At 40.0% G+C, this 23,845-nt stretch overlaps 1 protein-coding gene and 1 non-coding gene across 3 annotated transcripts; one reads left to right on the forward strand and one right to left on the reverse strand.

Moving 5' to 3' along the window:
- The first annotated feature begins 654 nt into the window (after positions 1 to 654).
- Positions 655 to 15,717, forward strand: DUSP11 (dual specificity phosphatase 11). Of its 2 annotated transcripts, none has more exons than XM_040223894.1 (9): positions 655 to 891; positions 2,433 to 2,508; positions 3,683 to 3,814; positions 7,252 to 7,375; positions 10,025 to 10,085; positions 12,152 to 12,198; positions 12,473 to 12,548; positions 12,777 to 12,959; positions 15,229 to 15,710. In XM_040223894.1, exons 1-9 carry the CDS (start codon positions 791 to 793, stop codon positions 15,422 to 15,424), a joined length of 996 nt encoding a protein of 331 aa, XP_040079828.1. In that variant the 5' UTR covers positions 655 to 790; the 3' UTR covers positions 15,425 to 15,710. The 2 variants fall into 2 exon arrangements, with proteins under 2 accessions (XP_040079828.1, XP_040079827.1); XM_040223893.1 differs by having other exon boundaries at positions 659 to 891; positions 12,771 to 12,959; positions 15,229 to 15,717.
- Positions 15,718 to 18,989: 3,272 nt separating this feature from the next.
- LOC120852392 lies at positions 18,990 to 19,093 on the reverse strand. Its single transcript, XR_005718565.1, has one exon. It is a non-coding gene; the product is annotated as a U6 spliceosomal RNA (small nuclear RNA).
- Positions 19,094 to 23,845: the final 4,752 nt, after the last annotated feature.

The following is a 23,845-nucleotide window of genomic DNA, read 5'->3' on the forward strand; positions in this document are numbered from 1 at the left end:
TCGAAAACATCAATTCTTTGGTGCTCTGCCTCCTTCATGGTCCAGCACTCACATCCATACATGACTACTGGAAAGACCATAACCTTGACTATACGGACCTTTGTCAGCAAGGCGTTGCCTTTGTTTTTTATTACACTGTCTAGGTTTTTCACAGCTTTCTTGCCAAGAAGCAATCCTCTTCTAATTTCATGCCTGCAGTCACCATGTGCAGTGATTTTAGAGCCCAAGAAGAAATATGTCACTGCTTTCACCTTTCCCTTCTATTTGCCATGAAGTGATGGGACGGTTAAGCAAGCTTTTTCACTCTGCTCTTTCACCCTCATCAAGAGGCTCTTTAGTTCCTTTTCGCTATCTGCTATTAAAGTGGTATCATAGGCTTATCTGAGCCATTAGGCACAAATACGTATACACAATATACAAGTGTGAATGTAAGCACTTGGAAAATAGCCGAAAGAGCCACACAAAGCACTGGGAGAGTGGAAAGACTCTCTATGTCCCGCACTATTGGAATTCTGAAGAGTGCACACACGAAATCATAGACCTGTACAACCCGCCTCTGGGTAAGGAGGCTATTGCAGCCAGAGTCCTGTTTACGGATCAAGTCTCTCAGTCAGCCGTCGTGATGACGTCATCTCGGCAGGCGGTGGCGCATGCGCAATAGAAGGAAATCCTGGCGCTGCGTGGGTTGCTTCTTAGGGCGTTTCCGGTTTGGGTTCGTGCCGGCACCCGGGTCTCTGGGCTGGCAGCTTTTGCACTCTTGGCGTTGCGTGCGCGGCATCTTGGGGGTCACATGAGCCAGTGGCATCATGCCGGTGGTCACTGGGACCAGGATCGCGTCTTTTCTGGACATTCGTCAGCCAAGAAGAAGGGCGGAAACCACATCCCCGAAAGGTAATACACGCCTTGGTCCTTGGGAGTTGCCCTTTCAGCTCAGAGCCCCTGGGCCTGGTCTTCATCTCTTGTGCTCTCCGCCTGTCGTGTATACCCCGGCCGGCTTGGACCGTCCGCCTTGTGCTAGTCGGCATTGACCCTCTCGCGGCTGCGTTCAGAGTAGCAGAAAGGCACGGCGTGTGATGTTCTGATTTCTCCCCATTGTTTCAAAAGCGAGGCTCTGGTCATTGCTTTTCAGGTAAAATGCCAAAGGACTGCTTTTTTTAAGGTGAGACTGTCGGTGTTGGGGACACAGCGTAATTACCAAAATAGACTCCCCTTCAATTCCTCAGGTCTTCCCTGGTGACTCAGACGGGTTAAAGAATCCGCCTGCAATGCAGGAGTCCCGAGTTCGATCTCTGAGAAGATACCCTTGGAGAAGGGGATGACAACCCACTCCTGTATTTTTGCGTGGAGAATAGTCGCAGAGTCGGACATCACTAAACGACTAGCACTTTCAGTTTTCACTTCCAGTTCCTGAAGCTGTGTTGTTTTTGGCACAGAAAATAGAGGAACTGAGTTTTAGTGGGGGAAAACAAAACAAAACAAAACAATACCGCCGAATTTTCCAAAGAAACAGTTGTGCGTTATGTTGTCTCCGGGGATCGTAAAGAGCATAGTCTTGCTTCAGAACAGGTGTCATTGAGAGATCTATCTCTGTACGTTCAAATTAATTTTGAGACTTTACTCATATGTACAGTAAACCCATTTATTCCCTGAGACTTTCGTTTCTTCCGCTGCATATCCTATTAAATCAACTCCATTTTATCTCCTGAATTTCTTTTGAATCTGTCACGTCTTCTCCATCCTAATACTGAACTTTTGCGCTCGCTTTCTGTACTTCAGATACACTGAGTTAACCTTAGTTCCAACTCATCTTACAGAAATCAGTTCAAATATTACTTTTCACCGTGATTCCTAGCATTTTGTGACCTTCACAATCCCTTTAATATCAAGTTTTCTTTTAAAATACGGATTTGAAGTTCCCTAAGTCTGAGTGGACTCCGGGAGTTAGTGATGGACAGGGAGGCCTGGCGTGCTGCGATTCATGGGGTGGCAAAGAGTCCGACATGACTGAGCAACTGAACTGAACTGAACTGAACTGAACTGAATTTGATGACATCAGTTAAATGAGGACTAAGAATAAACTGGGAAGTGAAAATATTGTGTTTAAACTATTTCAGTCAACCTGCTTGTATTAATGATACCTTAATATTCAACACCAGGCCGTTTTTATTAGAGAGTCAGTTCTGGCCATCTCTGATTTTAGATATACTTTGTTAAGACCTTTGCACTGTTTTGTTACTTTTTATCTGCGTTCAGGATCGGAAAACTGGAACTAGGGAAGTAAAGGTTATTACTAGGTGGATTTGAATAAAATGCAAAGCTGAAAGAAGAGGAATCTACTGTAGAGGACTTTCATTTCCATTTTGAAGGTGCATTCATCCTGTGCTGGGAGACAGACTAATATAAAATTTGCCTAACAAAAAATGTATTAATAGGTGGAAAGACTACCTCCCAGTTGGACAGAGGATGCCTGGGACTCGTTTCATTGCTTTCAAAGTTCCTTTGAAAAAGGTACGCAAAAGTTGATATAGTATTTTTTCAAAATCTGTATTCACCAGATAGAACCCTAGTTCTCAACCCTGTTGTACTCCATTTTCCTTTTTTTATACTTTCTTTTTCCTTACTACCTCCTCTACTGTCCTAAAATGAATTCATAGATAAATACGACCTAATTTCATAGGGAAAAATCAATGTAATACTTTAACTATAAGTAAAGAGTAAATAAAGTAATCTATAATAAAGTAATATGTACCTTGGGACTTCCCTGGGGGCTCAGTGGTAAAGAATCTGCCTGCCAAGCAAGAGACACAAGTTTGATCCCTGGATTGGAAAGATCCCCTGGAGAAAGAAATGGCAACCCACTCCAGTATTCTTATCTTGGAAATCCCATGGGCAGAGGAGCCTGGCAGGCTACAGTCCATTGGGTTGCAAAAGAGTCAGACATGACTTAACCAACTCAACAACAACAACGACGATATATATCTCAGTATGTATATATTTGGGCATGACTGTACCAGAAATAAAAAAAGTTACTTGCACTGTGAATGCAAAAAACTGTGGACTTTGGTAATGATGTGTCAGTGTTGGTCCATGAATTCTAAGAAATGAAGCACACTAGTATGGAATGTTGATCATGGAGAAGGCTGTATGGGATGAAGGACAGACGGTATAAATGGGAACTGTGTACTTTCTGCTCAGTTTTGCTCTGAATCTAAAACTGCTATAAAACTAGGCTAGTAATATATTTCAAAGAAAATGTGTTGCTGGGACTTGAATAACCAAACAGATCAATGGGAAAGAGTAGGTAAATAAGCCAAGTGCATACAAGCAATGAAAGCCATCCTTCATATATGTATTCAGGAAGTATTAATTTATATGTGTCTATTTATAGGCACTCTGCTTGGAGTTGGCAGTACAGTGGTAGGCAAAACTGATGTGGTCCCTGCCTTCTGGGAGTTTACAGTCTGGTTAGGAGACCAGCATGAAAGAAACAAAACAGAAATAAATATATAGAAATGCTTCCCTCTAATCTCTCTGGAAGAAAGGATTGTAATATAGCTTGTAAATTCCAGAGGAGGAAACTTTGCTTTGAACCTCATGTTAGCATCACAGGACTTGAGTAAATGAATAATATAAGAATGGATTTTAAGCACATGTTTTTTCTAAATTTCATTCTCTCTGACAGAGTTTTGAAAAGCATCTTGCCCCAGAAGAATGTTTTTCCCCCTTGGATCTTTTTAACAAAATCCAAGAACAGAATGAAGAACTTGGACTGATTATTGACTTAACATATACTCGCCGCTATTATAAGCCAGAGGTAAATGGAACTTGCAGTTTAAATGGACCTTTTTTCTGGAACTGTAATAATTTTTAGTAATTCGATATTTATCATCTTACACTAAGGTGAATCCTGGCCTTCTTTCATGAGTAATAGTTCAAAAAGGAAAGTTGGTGGTTTCTTTAAGTACACATTTCTGATTTCTCTCTGCTATGAGATTAAGAAAATGAGATTGAAGACGTGAATTGAATTGTACCATTTGGCAATAGGCTCTGGATCTGCTTAAGAATTCTGTAAGCTTCCCTGTTGTATAGTTTGAAAATGAAGTAAACTGTTAGTAAGAATAGTAAGCCTGAAAGGAAAGAACATATATCCATTGTCTTTATTTGTTTAAGCAGTTGCTTAAACATGTTTAAGCATCACAGTAAAAGGCAATTGTTCTCTTAAGTTTTATGCTTTCTTTTCCTAATATCTTTTGATATAATACAGAAACCTGTATATTCTCTTGGCCCTTGTAGGACACATCAGTGCAAAAGAATTATTCTTCTGATCTGTTCCATGGCCTTTGGAAACAGTAACACCTAATGTTTCTTAATACTTGTATAGCATTTTGCCATTTTAAAAGTTCTTTCATATCTATTGTCTTAATTAATCCTCACAACAATCCTTTGCTGTTGAAGTGGTGGTAGTACTAATATCTTCTGCTGTGCTTCCTCTGCACTTACTCAGAGGATAGACAATTACACTTACTAGTTTTACAGAAATGAAACAGATTCAGAAAAGTAAGAGTTGAAATTTGAACTTAGTTGTTCCTCTTTTTTTATTGTGGATAAATATACATAAATAATATTTATTTTAACCATTTATAAGTATACAATTCAGTGGCATTAAATACAGTCACAATGTTATGTAGCCATCACCAGTGTCTATACTCAAAATGTTTTCATCATCCTCAACAGAAACTGTAATCGCTAAACACTGCCAACCCCATTTTCCCTCCCACCAGCCCTTAGGAACCTCTATTCTGCTTTCTGTCTCTGTGAATTTGCCTTTTCGCCATACCTCGTGTAAGTGGCATCTACAAGATCTGTCCTACATCTGGCCTATTTCACAAAGCATAATATTTTCAAGGTTTATCATTGTTATAGCATGTGACAAAATGCCATTCCTTTCTAAGACTTCATAAATCCTATTGTGTGTATATACTATATTTTGTTACTCTTCTGTTGATTGACACTTGGCTTGTTTCCACATTGTAGCTATCGTGAACCATGCTGCTGTGAACATTGGTGTACATATATTTGTTCAAATTGTAGCTCTCCGTTCTTTTGGATGTGCAGTGTAGGTCAGAGCAGAGTTGTTGGATTATATGTTAGTTCTGTGTTTAACCTTTGAGAACCTGACAAACTGTTTCCTACAGTGTCATAAACAATTATTGCAAATTTAAACATATACAGAAGTATGCAAAATTCTGAGTGTTCTTTGTATGTTGAGAAGTCCATGAAATCATCTTGCTATAATATTTATCAACTGATGTCTCTCATGCTTCATTTATACCTCTGCCAGTTTCACTCTATTTCATTGTGTAGCAGATCCTAGATAACATTTAATTACACATAAATATTTTTTGTTATATATATATTTAGAATTTAGGACTTTTATTCCTTAGTATCATTCTTTAATATTATTAAATATCCAGTCAGTGCTGAAATTTGCAGTTGTCTCCTAAATGTCATAAAAAGCTGTTTTTAAGAATTCTGAATTGGATCCAAATATGGTCCACATGTTACTTGGTGTGGTCTTATTGTTAGGTCTCTAATTTTATCTTTATTTTTTTGTAGGTTCTTCTTCCATGTCTCTCTCACTTTTTTTTCTCTTTGAATTTTATTTTTTAAAGAAACTGGTTTAATTGTCCCATCTAGATTTTGATGATCTCATTTGTTAATGTGTTGTTAAACATATTCTTCAGTCCTTTTATTTCCTGTAAATTGGTAGTTGGACCTAGAGGCTTGATCTGAATGAAGCTTGAATGTTTTCTTTTGGTAAAGCAGTTTCATAGATGAGAATGAACAGGTGTTGATCATCATAAGCAATGATGGATATAGGTCTTCTGTGGAGACATATGGTTGTCTCTTTCTATGATCATAACAGTCACTGATGATTGATTCCTACATCTATTAACTCAGTTGGGGCTTCAAAAAATGGTTAATTCTGTAGTTCCTTTTTCATTTATTAACTGGGTATATTTCTATCAGGAGAAGATTCCCTGCATAACCTATTTGGTTGCCCAGCTATAGAGGCATGATTTTCTCCTTTTACTTAAAAGTGTTCAAAATAATGAGTTGATTGACAAATATCCTCCAGTGGTGACTGCATTGGGCTTCCCTGGTGGCTTAGTGGTAAAGAATCCACCTGCCAATGCAGGAGACTCAGGTTAAATCCCTGGGTTGGGAACATCCCCTGGAGAAGGAAATGGCAACCCACTCCAGTACTCTTGCCTGGGGAATCCCAAGGACAGAGGAGCCTGGCGGGCTGCAGTCCATGGGGGCACAAAGAGTCGGACATGCCTTTGTAACTGAACGAGAGCGGTTGGCTCCGTTACAGTTGTTCTAACCGAGGGCCTGCCTTTGGCCAGTGGAGCTTCTCAGTGACTGCATCCTTCGGACGTGACATCAGTTGTTCCTAGGCTTTTTCAGGGATTCGAGATAGGACATGTGTGTGTTTGTTTTTAATACGAAATATATCATGGGTTCAAGGCTTTCCAGGTGGTGTTAGTGGTAAAGAACCCCCCTCCTGATGCAGGAGACATAAGAGATGAGGGTTCAATCGCTGGGTCGGGAAGATCTGGGGGAGGAGGGCGTGGCAGCCCACGCCAGTATTCTTGCCTGGAGAATCCCACAGACAGAGGAGCCCGGCAGGTACAGTCCATGGGGTCACAAAGAGTCAGACACGACTGAAGCGACTTAGCACACTCGCACGCGTATCATAGGTTCATACTGCTACTTTCCATATAAGTTCCGAACTACAGAATTTTCACTTAGCCTATTCTGTCTTTTATTGATAATCTACTTTCTCCCACCCCAAGAATACCAGTTCTCAACAGTGCATGAAATTTGCTCTATTTTCCACTTCCAAGTTCTTTTGACTCTACTGTAGTATTTTACTTCAATCAATCACAGCTGCTTTATGCTCTTGAAATGTAAGATACTAGGTAGAACTATTTATCACTTTGAGTTATATGTGCCTTCATTCATGTTGATTTGCTTTGCATCCCTAGTAACTGTCCTTTCTGTAGTTTAACGAGAATCATGTGATACTTCCTGGTTAAAACAGCTTTGGGAAAAAAAGTCCCTTATCAGAGTGAGTGATATACTTAGATTAAATAATGTCTTTGTTTATATTTTGCTTTCTCTAATTAATCTTTTGTTCTTTCCCTACAAATGAAATAATATCCATTCCGTGGTTTTGCCTTGTAGGAATTACCAGAAAATATTCCTTATTTAAAAATTTATACAGTTGGGCATCAGGTTCCTGATGATGACACTATTTTAAAATTCAAAAATGCTGTTAATGGGTTTTTGAAAGAAAATAAAGATAACGGTGAGTGTTTTGTTTTTGTTTTTTTCTCTTTACCTGAATTTTGGTATGCATTTCAAATGGGGTTGGAGAATTTTAATATTTTTAATAGTTCTGATATTAGGCCTGTTTGATAACATTAAGGTGGTGCTAACAGAGGCATTTTTCCTTTGTATGGTCTCAAGCAATTTAGTTTTGGGTTTTTTTTGGTGGGGAGTCAATTTAGTTTGGAAGGTGATTGTTGTGAGAAGTACAAACTGAACTAGCTTACTTACCTCTTTTTAAAAACTTTGAATGGGAAATATATAATAAAAATGTTCTTTTGTCCTGTTTATTGGTTGAAAGGTATCAAAGGGAACATGGTGTTTGCCATGTTTTAAGACTGAGTAATCTCTTGTCTTTGGAATGCCGCTGACCCACACGACAGCATGCGACCCCTCTGTGGGTCTCTGCCAGCAACGGGCTAACTTCACCATGCTCTCTGACGTCTGGATCTTGCTTATGAACCCTTGTGGTTTCCTCTGCTATAAATCCCTTCCACAGATACCAGGCTCACTGATAAAGAGGGAGAGGCTACACTCTCTACTCCCTCAAATTGGTAGAGACTCAGAAAATAAATTGGTTTAGTAAACACTGAGAGCCTATTCAGTTTGTTGTTAGGGCATGGGGAAACAGAGGTGACTAGCAGTCTCTACGGTCTAGACTAGCAGACTAGTAGAGACTTATGGTTATCTAGGAAGATAAGCATGTAGTAACTATAAGACAGTGGGTTAATTATAATAAAAGAACCAAGTGCAGGGACTTCCCCAGCCATCATTGGTTAAGACTCCATGCTTCCCGTGCAGGGGTCGCAGGTTCGATCCCTGGTCCAGAAACTAAGATCCCACATGCTGCGTGGTGAGACCAAAAACAAATAAACAAAAATAAAAAGAATCAGGTGCCACAGAAGAAGCTGAGGAGACAGCATCTGAGCTGGCCTTGCGGGAGGAGGATCTTGCCAGAATGAGGAAAGGACAGTCCAGGTATTGGGAACAGGTACAAAAGGCACAGGGCTTGAACTTGTGCAGTGGGGGGGCAGCCTCTGGTGTGGCTGGAGGTTAGTATGAAAGGACAGAGAAGTCATACGTTCATTTTCAACAAAAGTATCGTATAACCATCTGAGTTGAAGCCACTGTTCTAGCAAGTAGGAACAGAAGAGTTCTTGCCCTTAGGCACTTTACATTCTAGTTGGGGGAGAGAGAAATAAGAAACATATGGAGTGTCAGGCAGTGGGTGGTAAGTGCTCTGGAAAATAAGAAAAGATAAAGAAGTGAGCGAGTGTGGAAGGTGACCAGGGAGGCCCTCTCTATTAAGATGTCAGTTGATCAGAGCCTTAAAGGAAGCAAGGAACAAGCCATTGGCTATCTGAGGGAGTGGGGAAGGGGTGGGAGGGAGTGTTCTAAAGCAGAGGGACTAGTATGTGCAAATTCCTTGAGGCACAGCTATGCTTGGCAGGTTTAAGGAACAGTAAGGCCAGTGTGGCTCAACAGGGGGCAGTGAGTGAAGTCAGAGAAGTAGAAAATGGGAGCAGAGAGGCTGGCAGGGGACAGGAGGGAGGTGGATGACACAGGTCAGAGTTTGAACTTATAATTCAGTTGGAGAAACAGATTGATAGTTTGAATTTATAATTCAGTTGGAGAGACAGATTAATACTTGTTTATAAAGAGTTCTAAATTCTTTGCTAAAAATTTGGGCTTTATTCTGTGCTAAATGAAGACTTTTAATTAACAGCAATTCAGCCAGGTTTATATTTTAGAAGATAACATCTTCCATGTGGCAGGTCAGTTGAAATAGAAGGGGTTAGAAATTGGGCAGTAGTAACCCAGGCCAGAGATGACGAATGCCACACACCGCCTAGTCACAAACATGCCTTTTGCAGCGATCAAACGTGTTGTTTTCTATGTGCTTTCTCACATATATATATATATATATTTTTTTTTTGTTTGTTTGTTTGTTTTTAAGTGCTAAACTAAGAGATACTGTGGCATAGTTTCAGAAGAATCTGAAAGTTTCATAGTCTCACAGTCTCATATGAAACTATGAAATCATAGTTTCATAGTCTCAGAAAAATCTGAGACTCGATTCTAGTCTTTGTTCTGTTTGCCTGCAGTGCAGCTCGGGCTTACCATCTCAAGCCTTACTTTTTCATTGTGATATAAGAACAGTGCTATGTTCCCGAGAACACCAGAGGCCCATGGTGTGTGTGGAGCAGCAAATGAGAGTAGGAACAAAAGCACTTTGGGAACCCAAGAAACCCTTTGTTCTTTTCATAAATACTGTTGAGCATTAATGGTGAAGGCTTTCCATTTGTTTCATTCTTTTGGTAGTCTGTTTTGTTTTGTTTTTTTCCCCACTCCCTTTTTCTATAGTCAAATCAGTTCATGATGGGCATGCTCCAGTCCATACTATTGCATATGATTGGAGGCTATGCAAAATTTCCCAGAGGCAATGAATTTTGACTATATTAATTCTTTATAGTATCTTCCTGCTAAAACATATTTTTCTTCAGAGTTTTTCCATTTTAGGATGGTGGTGGTATTGTAGTAACCAATAAATGCTACTCTTCAGAAAATTATATAACCTGTCTTTAGGTAGCTACTTCATTTATTTAATTCCATATTCTCTGTTTTATAGACAGACTTATTGGTGTCCACTGTACCCATGGTTTAAACAGGACTGGCTACCTCATTTGCAGGTGAGTTGCCAACCCCAAGAGGCAGACCATGTTTAAATTTTTTGTTTACAATAGTAATGTAAGCTGAATGCAGAAAAGGAAGTCAGTTAAAGAAACGTATGAAGGAGAAGCAGTCTTGCCCTTGACTTAAGAGATTACCACCGGTAATAATTTAGCACATTTTTTTTTTCTACTTAAAAAGCACAAATAGAAGCACATATAATCATCCCTTGATATCTGCAGGGGTTGGGTTTCAGGCTATCCCATGGATACCAAAATCCTCAGATGCTCAGGTCCCCTGTGTAAACTGGTAGGATAGTCAGCCCTCCATATCCACAGGAATGAAACCCGTGGATACAGAGGACTGACTCTACATGTGATATCATGGTATAATATTTAGATATTCTGGTTTATAATTTAATATATGGTAGACATCTTCCTATGAAAATATTTGGAGACTTTGTTCTTTTTTAAAGACTGCGTTATTCCTTTGCTTACTGATGAAGAGAAAGTCAGAAGTTTTTGATATTATAAAACATTAAAGTAATGAACATTCCTCTGTGAATGTCTTTGACTGTATACGCTTTGTCTCAGATAACTTAACTCAGAATGGGACTTCGGAATTAAAGAGTTTATGCCCTTATGCTTTTTGTGACTGTACCAATTTTTGTTTGTTCATTCAGAAAATATTTTAAATATTGAGCATCTGTTGTTTTTAAGCACTGTGCTGGGTACTAGCAGCAAGCCTTGGGAAATTGTGTGAGCAAAGAGACTTTACCTACCCTTTGTGAATTCTGACAGTCCAGAGAGGGAATAGAGATTCAAGAATTAGACTCTGCACGTGCAGTTACAACTCTGACAAATGCCAAGGAAAGGGACATGGTACCACAAGAACATATTTTAGGGAGGATTTGACCTCATCATGGAGATTAGAAGTTTCTTCCCCTACCTTTTGGGCTTTTATTGAGGTTATTATTACATAGGCATGATTGATTAAATCACTGGCTGTTGGCAATGGACTCAACTTCCAGCCCATCTCCAGCCCATAAAAGTTCCAACCTTCATACAATATTTCTCCTTTGAGAAAGTTTCTTTAGGGATGTTTGAGCTGATATCTGATGGAGAAGTAGGTGTTAACCAGGTAGAGACACTGGGGAGAGATTTCTATGGATAAGAGAGAAGAAAGACCCTGTAAGAGGAAAGCATGCGCTCTGTTGGAGGAACTGGCCAAGAAGGCAGGGGTGTGGGGGAAGCGTGTCATCAAACTGGAGCTGGAAGTGTGGGTAGGAGCTCAGTCATGCAGGTTTGTGTTTAAGGTTTTAGATGTTAGGAGTATTAGAAAATCATTGAACTGTTTTTGTTGAAGGTGAGTGTAATTAAGTTTGTATTTTCAGCCTCTCATTTGGCTACTGAGTGGGGAATACACTACAGGGATAAAGAGCAAGGAAACAAATTAGGAGACGTTAGTAGAAACTGGGCATAATGGTGGCTTGGACCAGGATTTGGTGGTCATTTTGGTGGAAAGATGTGAACATATTCTAGAGATATTTAGTACCATTGTTTAGGCCTTGGTGGTGGGTTGAGGATGAAGGTGAGGAAGAAATAACTGTCAGTGATGGCGATTCATAAGTTTCTGGTTCCTACAGTTGGTTAATAGTGTTTTTTTAAGATATGATGTTAATGTTTTTCCTAATTTGTCTGTTACTTGTTGGTTTCCTGGTGAATATGCTGTCATATTAAGTCTCCTGTTGTTAGTGTGCAAAGCATTCTGATCAGAACTGACTGTTGTATCTTAGATACCTTTTTAATATTTGCCAGTTTGATCCTGTACTTTATTCTCTTTCATTTATTAATTGTTGTATTAATGTAAGTAAATAATAGATTTTCTAAAGCTAGGTCATCGTTGCATCCTTGGAATAAAGCCTTTTCGTATATTGTTCTTTAATAATTACTGATTAGATGTGCTGATAGTTTCTTAGGACTTTTATATGTATATTTGTAAAGTGAAATTGGACCTTTTTTTTTTTGCAAAAATGATTTTTTTTCCCTTTTTATTTACAAATGACTTGAATTTTGTTGTCTGTTAGGTATTTGATTGATGTAGAAGGCATGAGGCCAGATGATGCAATTGAATGTAAGTATGAGAGCTGTCACCGTTTTCCCTTTTTTAAAAAATTTGAAAGTAGAAATGTAGGTGAATTTCTCAAATTTCGGTAAAAGAGAAGTTTGTGATTCATTTGTTCTGACATAAGATAACCTTTTAGCAAAAGTTTATAAAGGGATGTATCTGGAAATAATGAGCTATGACAACCTGAATAATCAGTAAGTGGACTTCCTCTTTGATCTGCTTTCTCTGGGAAAGATTTGCTTTTTGTACACTTATTTCTAACAGTTCATCTTCTCCTCAGTATTCAATAGATGCCGTGGACATTGCTTAGAAAGGCAAAACTACATTGAAGACCTTCGGAACGGTCCCATCAGAAAGTAGGTTGCATTTTATACCTGATATTTGTGGTTAGAAAGATCTATTTTTGTATCATGTAAATTGCACATATCCATTCTTCTTGTAGCTCATTAACTTGCTTTGGAAACCTAAGCAAATAGGAGTGTGGGGGTCAGGTGGGATTGTTTTTTTCATGGGCCAAAATATAGTCACTGAACTGATGCCAAATTTGGACACCAATAATATTTTGTGGAAACATTCTGTTTGAGGAATTGGGATTCCAGTATATCTAGAACAAGAGGTTTTGAAGATTCAACACGTATGATGGAGCCAGTTTTCACAGCTGCTAAGTCTGTTAACCGAAGACCTAACTATAACATATATCAGACCCAAGGTTACCCAGAACCTCGGCATTTCCATACCTGGACTCAAGATTTACAGCAGTCAGAAAGGTATCTCTGCTTTCCCTTTGTCTAGAATTGAAATAGAAGCTAATATTATAAATTGGTGCAAACACAGTATGATAATATGAAGAACTTGTATTTTCTTGCTGGTCAATGTCAACCAAGGAGGAGTTGTTTTCTCCATATTTTGCATTTAGGGCTGGAAAATCAAGTATAGGATGGGGAATAGGTGATTTTTCAGAGGCAGTTGGGATAAGGTCTTAGAAGTTTTCATTGATCCTTAAACTTAGTTTAAGGCAATAATTTGATGTACGTGCCATAAAGGATCTTGCATATTTGTCTGTGTGTGTTAGTCGCTCAGTCACGTCCCACTCTTTGTGACCCCATGGACTGTAGCCTGCCAGGCTCCTCTGTCATGGGATTCTCCAGGCAAGAATATTGGAGTGGGTTCCCATTTCCCCCTCCAGAGGATCTTTCTGACCCAGGGATCGAACATACGTCTTCCATATTAGCATGTGGATTCTTTAGCACTGTGCCATCTGGGAAGTCTCCTTGCATTCTTGGGCTCCATTAATAGGGGTACAGTTTTCAGAATAAGGAAGGTTGTTTTCTTTAAGAGTAAACAAAAATTAGGGCTTCCCACGTGGCACTAGTGGTAAAGAATCCACCTGCAGTGCAGGAGACATAAAAGGCTTGAGTTTGATCTCTGGGTTGGGAAGATCCCCTGGAGGAGCGCACAGCAACCCACTCCATTACTCTTGCCTGGAGAATCCCATGGACAGAGGAGCCTGGGGCTGTGGTTCATAGGTGCAAAGAGTCAGACACTACTGAAGTGACTCAGTACAGCATAATAAATGCAAATTATACGGAAAATAGTACACTGCCAGTAGAGAAATCTGCAGAGGAATTGAAGCGTAAATCACACACATTTTTTTTACTTGAGAAACAGGAAAACCTCAGGACAATTAAAATAGCACAGTATTCTTCTTTGCCTATTAATTTGGCAACAGTTTTTGACAAGGTGATCCAGGGTGGTGATTGTCAGGCTGAGCCTGGGTTTGCAGCTACCTCTGCTGTTCACTCTTTGTATGATCTCAGTAAGATCTCTAAATTCCTGTTCTCTTATCTGTTGGATGGAAATTTTAATAATATTTTAAATAAAACTTTTATAATACATACCTTGGGATTGTTATTATTACATAAGTTAATTTAGCACATTGTAAACTTTCCACTTTCAAAAGATGTTGACATTTTTAGAAGATGTAAACATTTCAAAGGTTATTGCTTGTGTTGCCAGGGTCTCTGAAAATAGGTATAGCCCTTTTGAAACATAACTGTAATAGCCATAAAAATGCTCATACCTGCTAACCTTGAAACTACAGAAAAAACTTCAAAATTTGGAGAAATATATATGCATTTAATCATTCAACACATTTCTCTGAGTTCCTACTGTGCATCACACTCTGAACTAAGTACTTAGGATAGAGTCATATATGTTCTGAAATGTTAATCCTGCCGTTATTTACAGTAGTGGAAAAATTGATAGCAGCTTGCATTTCTAACAGTTAAGAATAGCTAAGTAAATGATGTATCCATACTGTGATATTTTATAAAGTCATTACAAGTGAGAGCTCACTTATAATAAGTGAAAATAATAGGTTATGATTCAACAGTCAAAAAAAGATGCAAGAGGAAAAGACCAAAAGAAAATATTAACCAGTTTAATTAGATTAATTGTGGTTGAGGGGTTTTGGGGTGTTTACTTTTCTCAGATCTCCAACTTTTCTTTTATATGATTATATTAGATTTACCAGTGTTAATTTTGGGACAATTAAATTTTAATTTTCAAAGTTAGCTGCATGTGCCATGGTTAGAATTTCTACATTTTGTAATTAATTTATATATGTATTGACTTATACGGTGAAAGCAGGTTCCTGTTTTCAAACCTAAATAGCTCATTCTGTTTCATATCAACCCTGCCACACTTGGAGAGAATATATCTGATTAGAATAGTATGAGCATTTACCTCTATAGGGAAAGGTGGTAAAGGCTTCTGGGGACCTACAGTGTGCCGAGTTGTTGTGGTGGGTAATAGAAATACGTTGTTTTAGTTTACCTTCAAAACAGTCATGAAGATGGAGGGTTTTTAATAATACTCTATTTTATAAAGCCCTGAGAGAGCCAAAGGTTAAGCAGTTTTATCTGCTAAAATCACACAGGTTGAAAATAGTAGAACCAGAGTGTCTATGTATAGTTTTATAAAGCTTGTCATGTATAGTTATTAAAACTAATAATGTTTTATTACTTTGATTTTAAGAAAATTTTCACAGAATCGGAACATTTACCAGAGATGCCATGCCCCTCCTCCTGGTCCCCCTGGAGAGGACTATTTCCAGAGGAGATACTCTTGGAATGTAAAGCCGAATGCCAGTCAAGGAGGCCCGAACAGAAGGTTTTATCCTGGCAGTTACTACAGAGTACCCTATTCAGCCGATTATAGATGGACCAAGTGACACACGCCTACCCCGGAAATCTGTCTGGAGCCAGAGCAGGACTCAAATCAGCAAGTGACTTTTTGTAAGATCAGGTCACATGAGGTTTATAATCTATTTTATTGCTCCCTTACATGTTCAAGCTTAAGGGAAAATTATATTGATACTTCCTACTGCTGACAAACTTGCAGTATTTACGACAGTGAAGGAAGTGATCTGTCATTCCACTCTCAAATTTTTTTTAAAGGAAGATAATATTTTAGAACTGATAAAGGTAATAAAGAATATCCCTTGTAAATTAATGAAACATTCTACCTTCGTTTTCTATGTATTTTTTTCTGACTAAACTTGTGGTGTTAGTGTGTCTGTGTGTATGTGTGTGTATGCATGCAGAAACATGTTTTTGTCATATTCTATTATTGACCAAATCACTAGGGTATCTTTTTTCTCCCCCTAACTGTTCAATATTTTTGTTAAAATCTACCTAGGAGATAATCACTATTTGTAATTAGTTGTAGTATTTTTATCATTAGACATTTCTTTCATTGGCAGCCTGTTGTTTTATTGTCAGCTTCCTTTCACTGAATTTTCAGATAGGCCATCTAACACAGGAATGGATAAACTTTGAGACTGTCAGTTGAGCAGGAAAGACCAATTGAAAGACCTAAATACTTAATGCTGAGTAATTTACCTGACAGGGTAACTGTTATCAATTGGGTAGAGCTACTCAGAAAACTTGAAAACTTTTGTAGACTGTAAAGGTTGCTTGATGAACTGAATAAGATGTGAGATTTAAAACCTGCGATATCCATGGAGACTTGCATGGCTCCTGAAGTTACTGCTTTTCTATCAAACGTAACCTGCTGCAGTCTTTTTCTACTAGCCTCTCACCATGGCATGGTGCCTGACCTTGACTTTTTCTAAGTTATCTCTTTAGCTGGTTTACACACAGATGGATCACTTGGGAGGTAGTAATTATTTTTAGTTGCAGAGGAAGCCAGAAACCTTTGTTTGCTCAAGAAAGGGTGTAACTGTCATGACATCATAAGCCTTGGTAGATACTCGGTGAATACTTGGGCACATTGGCTTTGTTTTGTAAGCCTCTGATTTTGGAGTGTTGTGTCATAGAATGATACTCCCGGTGATGCTTGTCTGCCCTGTTGTGTTTCGTAAGTGAACATCCTGTGGAACCTGACGCTAAGGAGGTGCTCTAACTCACCTCCTCCCTGGGCTGTGTCTGATGAGCTCAGTCAGGCTGCTACCCTTCATCTAAATGGTGGCTCAGAAAATTTTTTTTCTACCCACCAGATTTAACAGAGATACAAGAGCTTTTCTTGCTAAAAGGCTGCGCTTGTGGAATTGTTTCCTCGCATATGTCATGAACTCTCACTTGGAAAGAAATTGGAGCAGGACAGCCGGTGAGGCAGAAAGAGAACAACCAGGGACAGGCATGGGGCGCCAGCGAGCCTACTGTTCCACGGAGCTCCTGGCCAGCGGTTTCTGAGGAGGACGCTGCCAGCACAGGTGTCACCCGGGAAACTGTCTTGGATCCTGTCCTCTCTGTCCCCGTCTCATCTCAGCTGTCGACACAGCTTGTTGAAAACCACGCTCCTCTTGTGTCTCATTTATTCTTCAGCACACTGTGGTTTTGGCTTCTGCTCACATCGCACCACTGAAAGTCCTCTGGCTAAAGGGACCGGCAACTTCCTCTTTTAAAGCTGTGTCGTCGTCTGTTTAAGTAAGCTTTTACATTTTTTATTTTCATCACATCAAAAAACACATATAAGAAAAACACATGTATGTAGTTTAAAATTCAAATAGTTCTACTGAGATTTTCATGAAAAAGAGCAGTCTTCCCATTAGCACCCTGCCCTACCCCGACTGTCACTCCCCAAGGGCAACACTTTATGTATTTTTGCATTATTTAATATTTACCTCTGTTATTTAAATACTAGGCTTATATGACCACTTCTTGATTTTTCAGTTTCTAGTACTTTCTGTTGATTTCCTACTGTAGAAGATGAGTGTTCTTTAGCTCTTTCATATCATTTTTCCACATACACACTTCTGTTCCCTGCATATTTTTAGTATAGTTATTTTCCAGCTTTTGGTTAAATTAATATCCTAAGTTTATGTTATTTTCTAGGTAAGTGTTCACCTCTGAACCACGGTGTGCCATGGTTATTCTTACACCACTTTTGCCCCTACATTTTTGTGTCTTTTCCTGTGGACCTAATGTGGATAGGGAAAACACATAAGACTTCTTTTTGTTTGAAATCTTCCTTGGGTTGATTGGATTTGTTCTTGACTTGGTCTAGGTTGGACACTCTTTGCCAGGGCTGGCATTAAAAAAAAAAATCACAGACTAGGTGTCTTAAACACTGGATGTTTATTTTCTCACAGTTCTGGAGGGCTGTGTATGGGCAGGGCTGGTTTCTTCTGAGGCCTCTCTCCTTGGCTCGTAAATGACCATCTTGGTCATTTGTCTATACATGGTCTTCCCTCTGTATCTATGTCAAGATTTCCTTTTCTTGTATGGAAACCAGTCACACTGGATTGTGCCCACCCTAATGAACTCATTTAAACTTTAACTTTTTAAAGACCCCATCTTCCAAGTACAGTCATTTGAAGACCAGGTGGTTAGGATGACATCAACATACAGCTTTTGCGGGGACACAACTGAACCTATGACAGGTACACGGAGGTGGTTCTCTACACCAGGGGCACAGCTCTTGCCCTGGGGTTTCTCTTTGCCTTCGCTCTGGTCATTTCTTCTGTGCCCCTTCTGTTTCCTGGATCCATAGCTGCTGCTTTCATGGTTTACTTCCCCGTGCGGTGGAGCATTTTCTTCCATGGTTTCCCAAGGATTAATGGGATGCAAGCTTTTTGAGGCTTTTGCATGTCTGAAATGGGTTTATTTTATTCTTTCACTGCATTAAGTTGATAGTAGGTAGGCAGTTTAAAATGCATTTATTCATTATTTTTCCATAGTTCATTGTTGCTGTTTAAAACCCTGTGCTATTCTGATTTCTGTGCTGCAGTCCATGGGGTCATAAAGAGTGGGACACAATTCGGCAACTGAACAACAGTAATTCTGATCCCAGAACTTGTATTTGTGACCTGTAATTTTTATTCCTGAAAGCTTTAGGATCTCAAGTGTCCTGAAATATCATGATAGGGCTTGCCGTGGGTAATTTTTTTGGCTGTGCTGGGTCTTCTCTGCTGCATAAGGGTGTTCTCTAGTTGCAGCAGCAGGGGCTCCTCTTGCGGCATGCAGGCTCCTCTTGTTGCTGATCACAGGCTCTAGGGCACATGGGCTTCAGTAGTCAGCTTGAGGGCTCTAGTGTGGGGGCTCAGTTAGTTGTGCCTCACAGGCTGAGTTGCTCCACACACGTGGCACCTTCCCAGAGAAGAGATGGAGCCCATGTCTCCTGGCGTTGAAAGGTGGATTCTTAACCACTGGACCACCAGAGAAGTCCCTGGTGTGGGTATTTTTAAAATTCATGATGCAAATGAGACATTCCAGTCTAGCAGGCTCTGTGCATCAGTTCTGACAAAGTTTTTTCACTTCCTCTATATCTTTTTTTTTTAAGTGGAACGCTTCACCAATTTGCATGTCATCCTTGTGCAGGGACCATGCTAATCTCTATATTGTTCCAATTTTAGTATATGTGCTGCTGAAGTGAGCACCACCTTCTCTGTTTTCTTTTGGGGGAACTTCTATTAGATGACTATTTGATTTTCTGAAATGTACCTCTTAAGTTAATTGTATTTTTGTCTATTTTCCATTTTAAATCTTTTTTGTTTTTTTTAATCACAAAAATTTTCTCAGCTTTATTTCTACCCTTCTATTGGTTTTTTGCTACATATTTTAGATCTATTTTTTCTGCTATATGTTTTTAATTTCCAATAGCTAGCTCTTCTTTTCTGAATGGCTATCTTTCCCTGGCACTTCATTCTTTTTTTTAAATGAATGCAGTATCTTTTCTCTCTTTATAAAGTTATCAGTTTTTAAGTTTCTTCTGTTCTCTGTATCAGCTGTTTTTGGTTTTGGTTTTCTCCTGTTTGTTGATGCCTTTCTCTCTTGTTAGATGTGATCTGGGAATATCTGGTGATCTTTGCCTGTTGTTTAGTACTTAAGATTTGAGCACTCAGAGCTGATGGAAGCTGCTCATGTATGGTAGCCTTGTAATAAGGCGGTCATTCACCTTGTTATTTTTGTTTAGTTTCCCCTTGCTGCACAGAATCAGGTTTTATTTTTCTCCTTTTTTTTTTAAGCCCTTAAAAATTTTTATTTTTATTTTTGGCTGTGCTGGGTCTTCGCTGCTACACAGGCTTTCCTTTAGTTGCAGCGAGTGGGGCTACTCTCCAGTTGCAGTGCACAGCTTCTCACTGAGGCAGCTTCTCTTGTGGAGCACGGGCTGTAGGTCTCCTGGGCTCCAGAGCTGGGCTCCAGAGCAGGGCTCCAGAGCAGGGCTCCAGAGCACAGGCTCAACAGTTGTGGTGCACAAGCTTAGTTGTTCCGAGGTTTGTGTGATCTTCCTGGACGAGGGATCACTCCTGCATTGGCAGGTGGATTTTTTACCACTGAGCCACCACAGAAACCCTGTTTGTCTCTATTCTGATAGTTAATATCTTTGAAAGTTTTACTGTACTCTCTCGTCTACCATGCATCATTCCTCCCCTTCTCTTGTGAGTTTTTAATCTTTGGGAGTTTATCTGTTGTGGTGGGGTTTGGGTGGTGAGTAGAGATATAGACATGAGTTCAATCTAGCCAGTATTGCCGGAGTCCAGCCCCGGTGGATCCAGGGTAATTCGAAGGGGAGACGGAGTCGGCATCCTAGGAAAAAGCTGTTTAATTAGAAATATAAAGAAAGATTAGAAAAGAATAGTGTAGTAGGAAAATTAGTGGAGAAAAAGAGGCTGAATAACTTGGTTTACGTGGAATACCAATAAAACCTCGAGACAAGAGCTTTGCACCACCTACGTAGGCCACCAGCACCTGCTTGAATAGGGGAGGGTGCCCTGCCTTGGGCTCCCTCTTGCGTGGGTCTTAGAAGCCAGGGCAAAATTAGCAGGCTTGGCAAGCATCCACGCTCCAGATGGGAATTCAGCCAGAAGGGGAAAGAAAGAACAACACGGGGGAATTAGTCTTTCCAGAAACTGATCCGTTTTCTTTATTTTCAGGTTTGCTTATATACTTTTTGTTACACATAGAGAGAGAATACAGAGTCACGTGGGGTCAGCAGACCTGACCCTTGTCAAAATCAGGTGCTTCATATAAATGTATACAAAGGTCTTAGGGGTTTTACATCATCTTCTGGCCATGAGGCCTGCTGACATTTTATGGCCCTTTCTGATAATGGTCAGTCAACCAGAAAACTTATTTTTTCCAGGGGTGATTTTTCCTTAAACCAGGTGCCACCCTCTGAAGGTACCAGATAAAGTTGCATTCCTATAGGGTGAGGGTGCAGGGGGTTATAATCAAGAAAGGAATTTACTTAGCCTAAGGTTTAATGTGATTAATATCAAAGGTTAATACTTATTTCTCTTATATGCTAGTTATATTCATTAATGTGTATAAGGGCAAGGAATATGGATACTTAGCAGCAAATATTGGCCCAACAAATGAAAACCCTTCACCAATATAATTTCTAACCAACCCACTATACTAATAATTTCTAACTTCTCAAAAGAATCTGTATTTAGAAAGTTTAAAGCATCTCATGCCTCTCACGGTTGGGAGGCTGTAAACAATCACATGTGGCTGGACGAACCTGTTCAGGCAGGCTAGAGAACCTTCAGAGGAGTTTATAAGTTGAAACACTCTTGTCACGCCCAAGAATTTTTATTGACTGGAGCTGCAAGTTGACTCCTTCTCCGAGAGAGGTGGTGGGGGACAGCCCCCCGTAAAGTCAGAGGTGTAGGTGAGAGCATAAAACAGTAGAGTAGGCAGACTCTGGTTTGGGGGGTAGATGCTCAGGAACAGGGGGTCTCCTGAGGCTCGATCCGTCCTTTGCGTATGCCAAGCCTCCTTCCTCATGACCTTTGCCACGGGCGGAGTTCCTCATGCTGGCTCCCGGCACAGTATAATGGGACTTTGTCAATTAAGTGAGTTTTGGATTTAACATCAGTCTGGTAAGCTTGATTTTTAGGCATCACATTCCAGAATTGCAGGTCACTCAGTGCCCTAAGTCATGATCTGGACCCATACAGTCAACTACAGACACTCCTACTATGGAGAAAGCCCTACCTAGAATCCTCTTTGAACCACCTTTCTAGTGTAATTCTAACAGCTGCCCCAGAATTATATCCTAAAACAAACTCATGAATGTTATCCCACTCTTGGAAATTTTGAATGGCTTATGGCCTTGAGAATCCATTTCCAACTCCTTGTCAAGACCTTGTGTGATCTCACTCCCAGCTGACTTTTCAAAGCCTCTGCCATGCTCCACTCCATTCTTCAATGTGCCAGCAGTTCTTAAGCACATACACATTTATGCCACGGTATCTCTGTCTTTCAGATTGTTTCTTGGCTGTAACAGCTCTCCTGTAGCCTCCATGGGCAAATCATTCTCAAAGCCCCATCCTCCGTAAAGCCATCTCTCCCAACCTTACCCACCTACTAAATTACTCCTTTAGCTACAAGGTGCTTTGTAGGACTATTTAGCATTTATTTCATTTATATCCTGTTAAGTGAAATACAGATTCCAAGAATGGTCTCCTCCTCCTTCCTGAAAGTGCCATCTGCCACCTGGCCCATGCTCCCAGGTTTGCCTTTGCAGGCAAACCTAGCACTCCCTAAGCTGACTGGAGCCCAAGTTAAACTCTGGGCTTGCATGGCCCTTACAGCCCCCCTATGAAGCCCCCTCTGTCAGCCATCCCTCCACTCTGGAGTTGGAGGAAATGCTGCGCATCAGGCCACAAGCTTTGGCTTTCTGAGCTGCCAGGGAAGGGTGAGATGAGGTACAGAAGTGCAGAGCAGCTGACTCCCGTGTGAGGAGCCAATAATGGAATGCAGACGAGAGAAGGGAGCCTGGCAGGTGAATTCCCCCTCCATTCTCCCTTCTGTGGATACTCCTGGAGTGGCTTTTCCTACCAAGCCTTCCAGAGAAGAACCAACCTGCTGAGTGAACACATATACCAAACAACCTGTCTTTTTGGCTCCCTGTGAAGCCTGTTCCTCACCCTCACCACTCTATTCTTATATACCCCCAATAGAATTGTTATTTAGTCACTAAGTCATGTCTGACTCTTTGCGACCCCATGGACCATAGCCCACCAGGCCCCTCTGTCCATGGGATTTCCCAGGCAAGAATACTGAAGTGGGTTGCCATTTCCTTCTCCACAAGTAGGTGGTAGTGGTTGCTACTATATCGACATTAATGACTTCAGAAATTGAGGGTAAAGTAGAACTACCTCAAGAGACCAACTGTGACCACATACACAGAGATTATAAGGGAATATTAATAGCATCAAAGAAAATGGAAACATTAGAGAGCCCTCTTTCCATCTGCTAGAGGTTATGTTCAAGAGAGAACATTTTCAACGGCCTGACACAAGGCATTTTTTCTATTTCCTTATGAAGCAATTCAGCAAATTTAATTTCCATTTTATTTGAACTGTTTTTTAAAATTGAAGTATGGTTGACTTACAATGTTGTGTTAGTTTCTGCTGTACAGCAAAGTGAATCAGCTATACATATATACTGAATATATATTCTATTTCTTTTAATATTCTTTTCCATTATGGTTTATCACAGAATATTGAATATAGTTTCTTGTGCTATACAGTAGGATCTGTTCTATATAAATGATAGAATCACAGGATACACTATTTTTATGTCTGACTTTTTTTTCAGCATAATTTTGAAATTTGTCCATGTTATTATATGTAGTAATAGTTGATTTCCTTTTAACTGCCAAGTTGTGTCCCATTGTATGGATATACAGTTTGTTTATTCACTTAACAAGGGTTTGGGTTGTTTCCAGCTTTTGGTGATCACAGACAAGTCACTTTGAACTGGACAACTTTTTTTATGTCTATTTTTTAATCAACTTTACTGAGAAATTTTATAAAATGTACTCTTTAAAATGACATAATTTGATGAATTTTAACACAGGTTCCCTTGTAATTAACACCACATCAGGATATAGAACATTGGCTTCATCGCAGAGGTTCCCTTTGTTAGGTAAGAGACGACCAGGACAGCAAAAAGACTGGCTAACAGGCTTTTAATGGCGAAGCGCTACCAGGTGGGGTTCTTGGACCCAAACGAGGCAGGTCGAGGAAGTCCGCGCCCCGACCATGCTGGGGGTGGTTTATATACTTTCCTTGCGAGGGATGGTCTGGCAAGATTGCCAAAAAGGGTGCGGTTAGTAGACGGGGGTTCGGATAGGTTGTTAGGTGGAGGTGTCACAGGCTGATAGGTCCTTTACGTGG

This window comes from Oryx dammah, unplaced genomic scaffold (assembly GCF_014754425.2).
Source record: "Oryx dammah isolate SB20612 unplaced genomic scaffold, SCBI_Odam_1.1 HiC_scaffold_25, whole genome shotgun sequence".
In the NCBI taxonomy this organism is placed as follows: Eukaryota; Metazoa; Chordata; class Mammalia; order Artiodactyla; family Bovidae; genus Oryx; species Oryx dammah.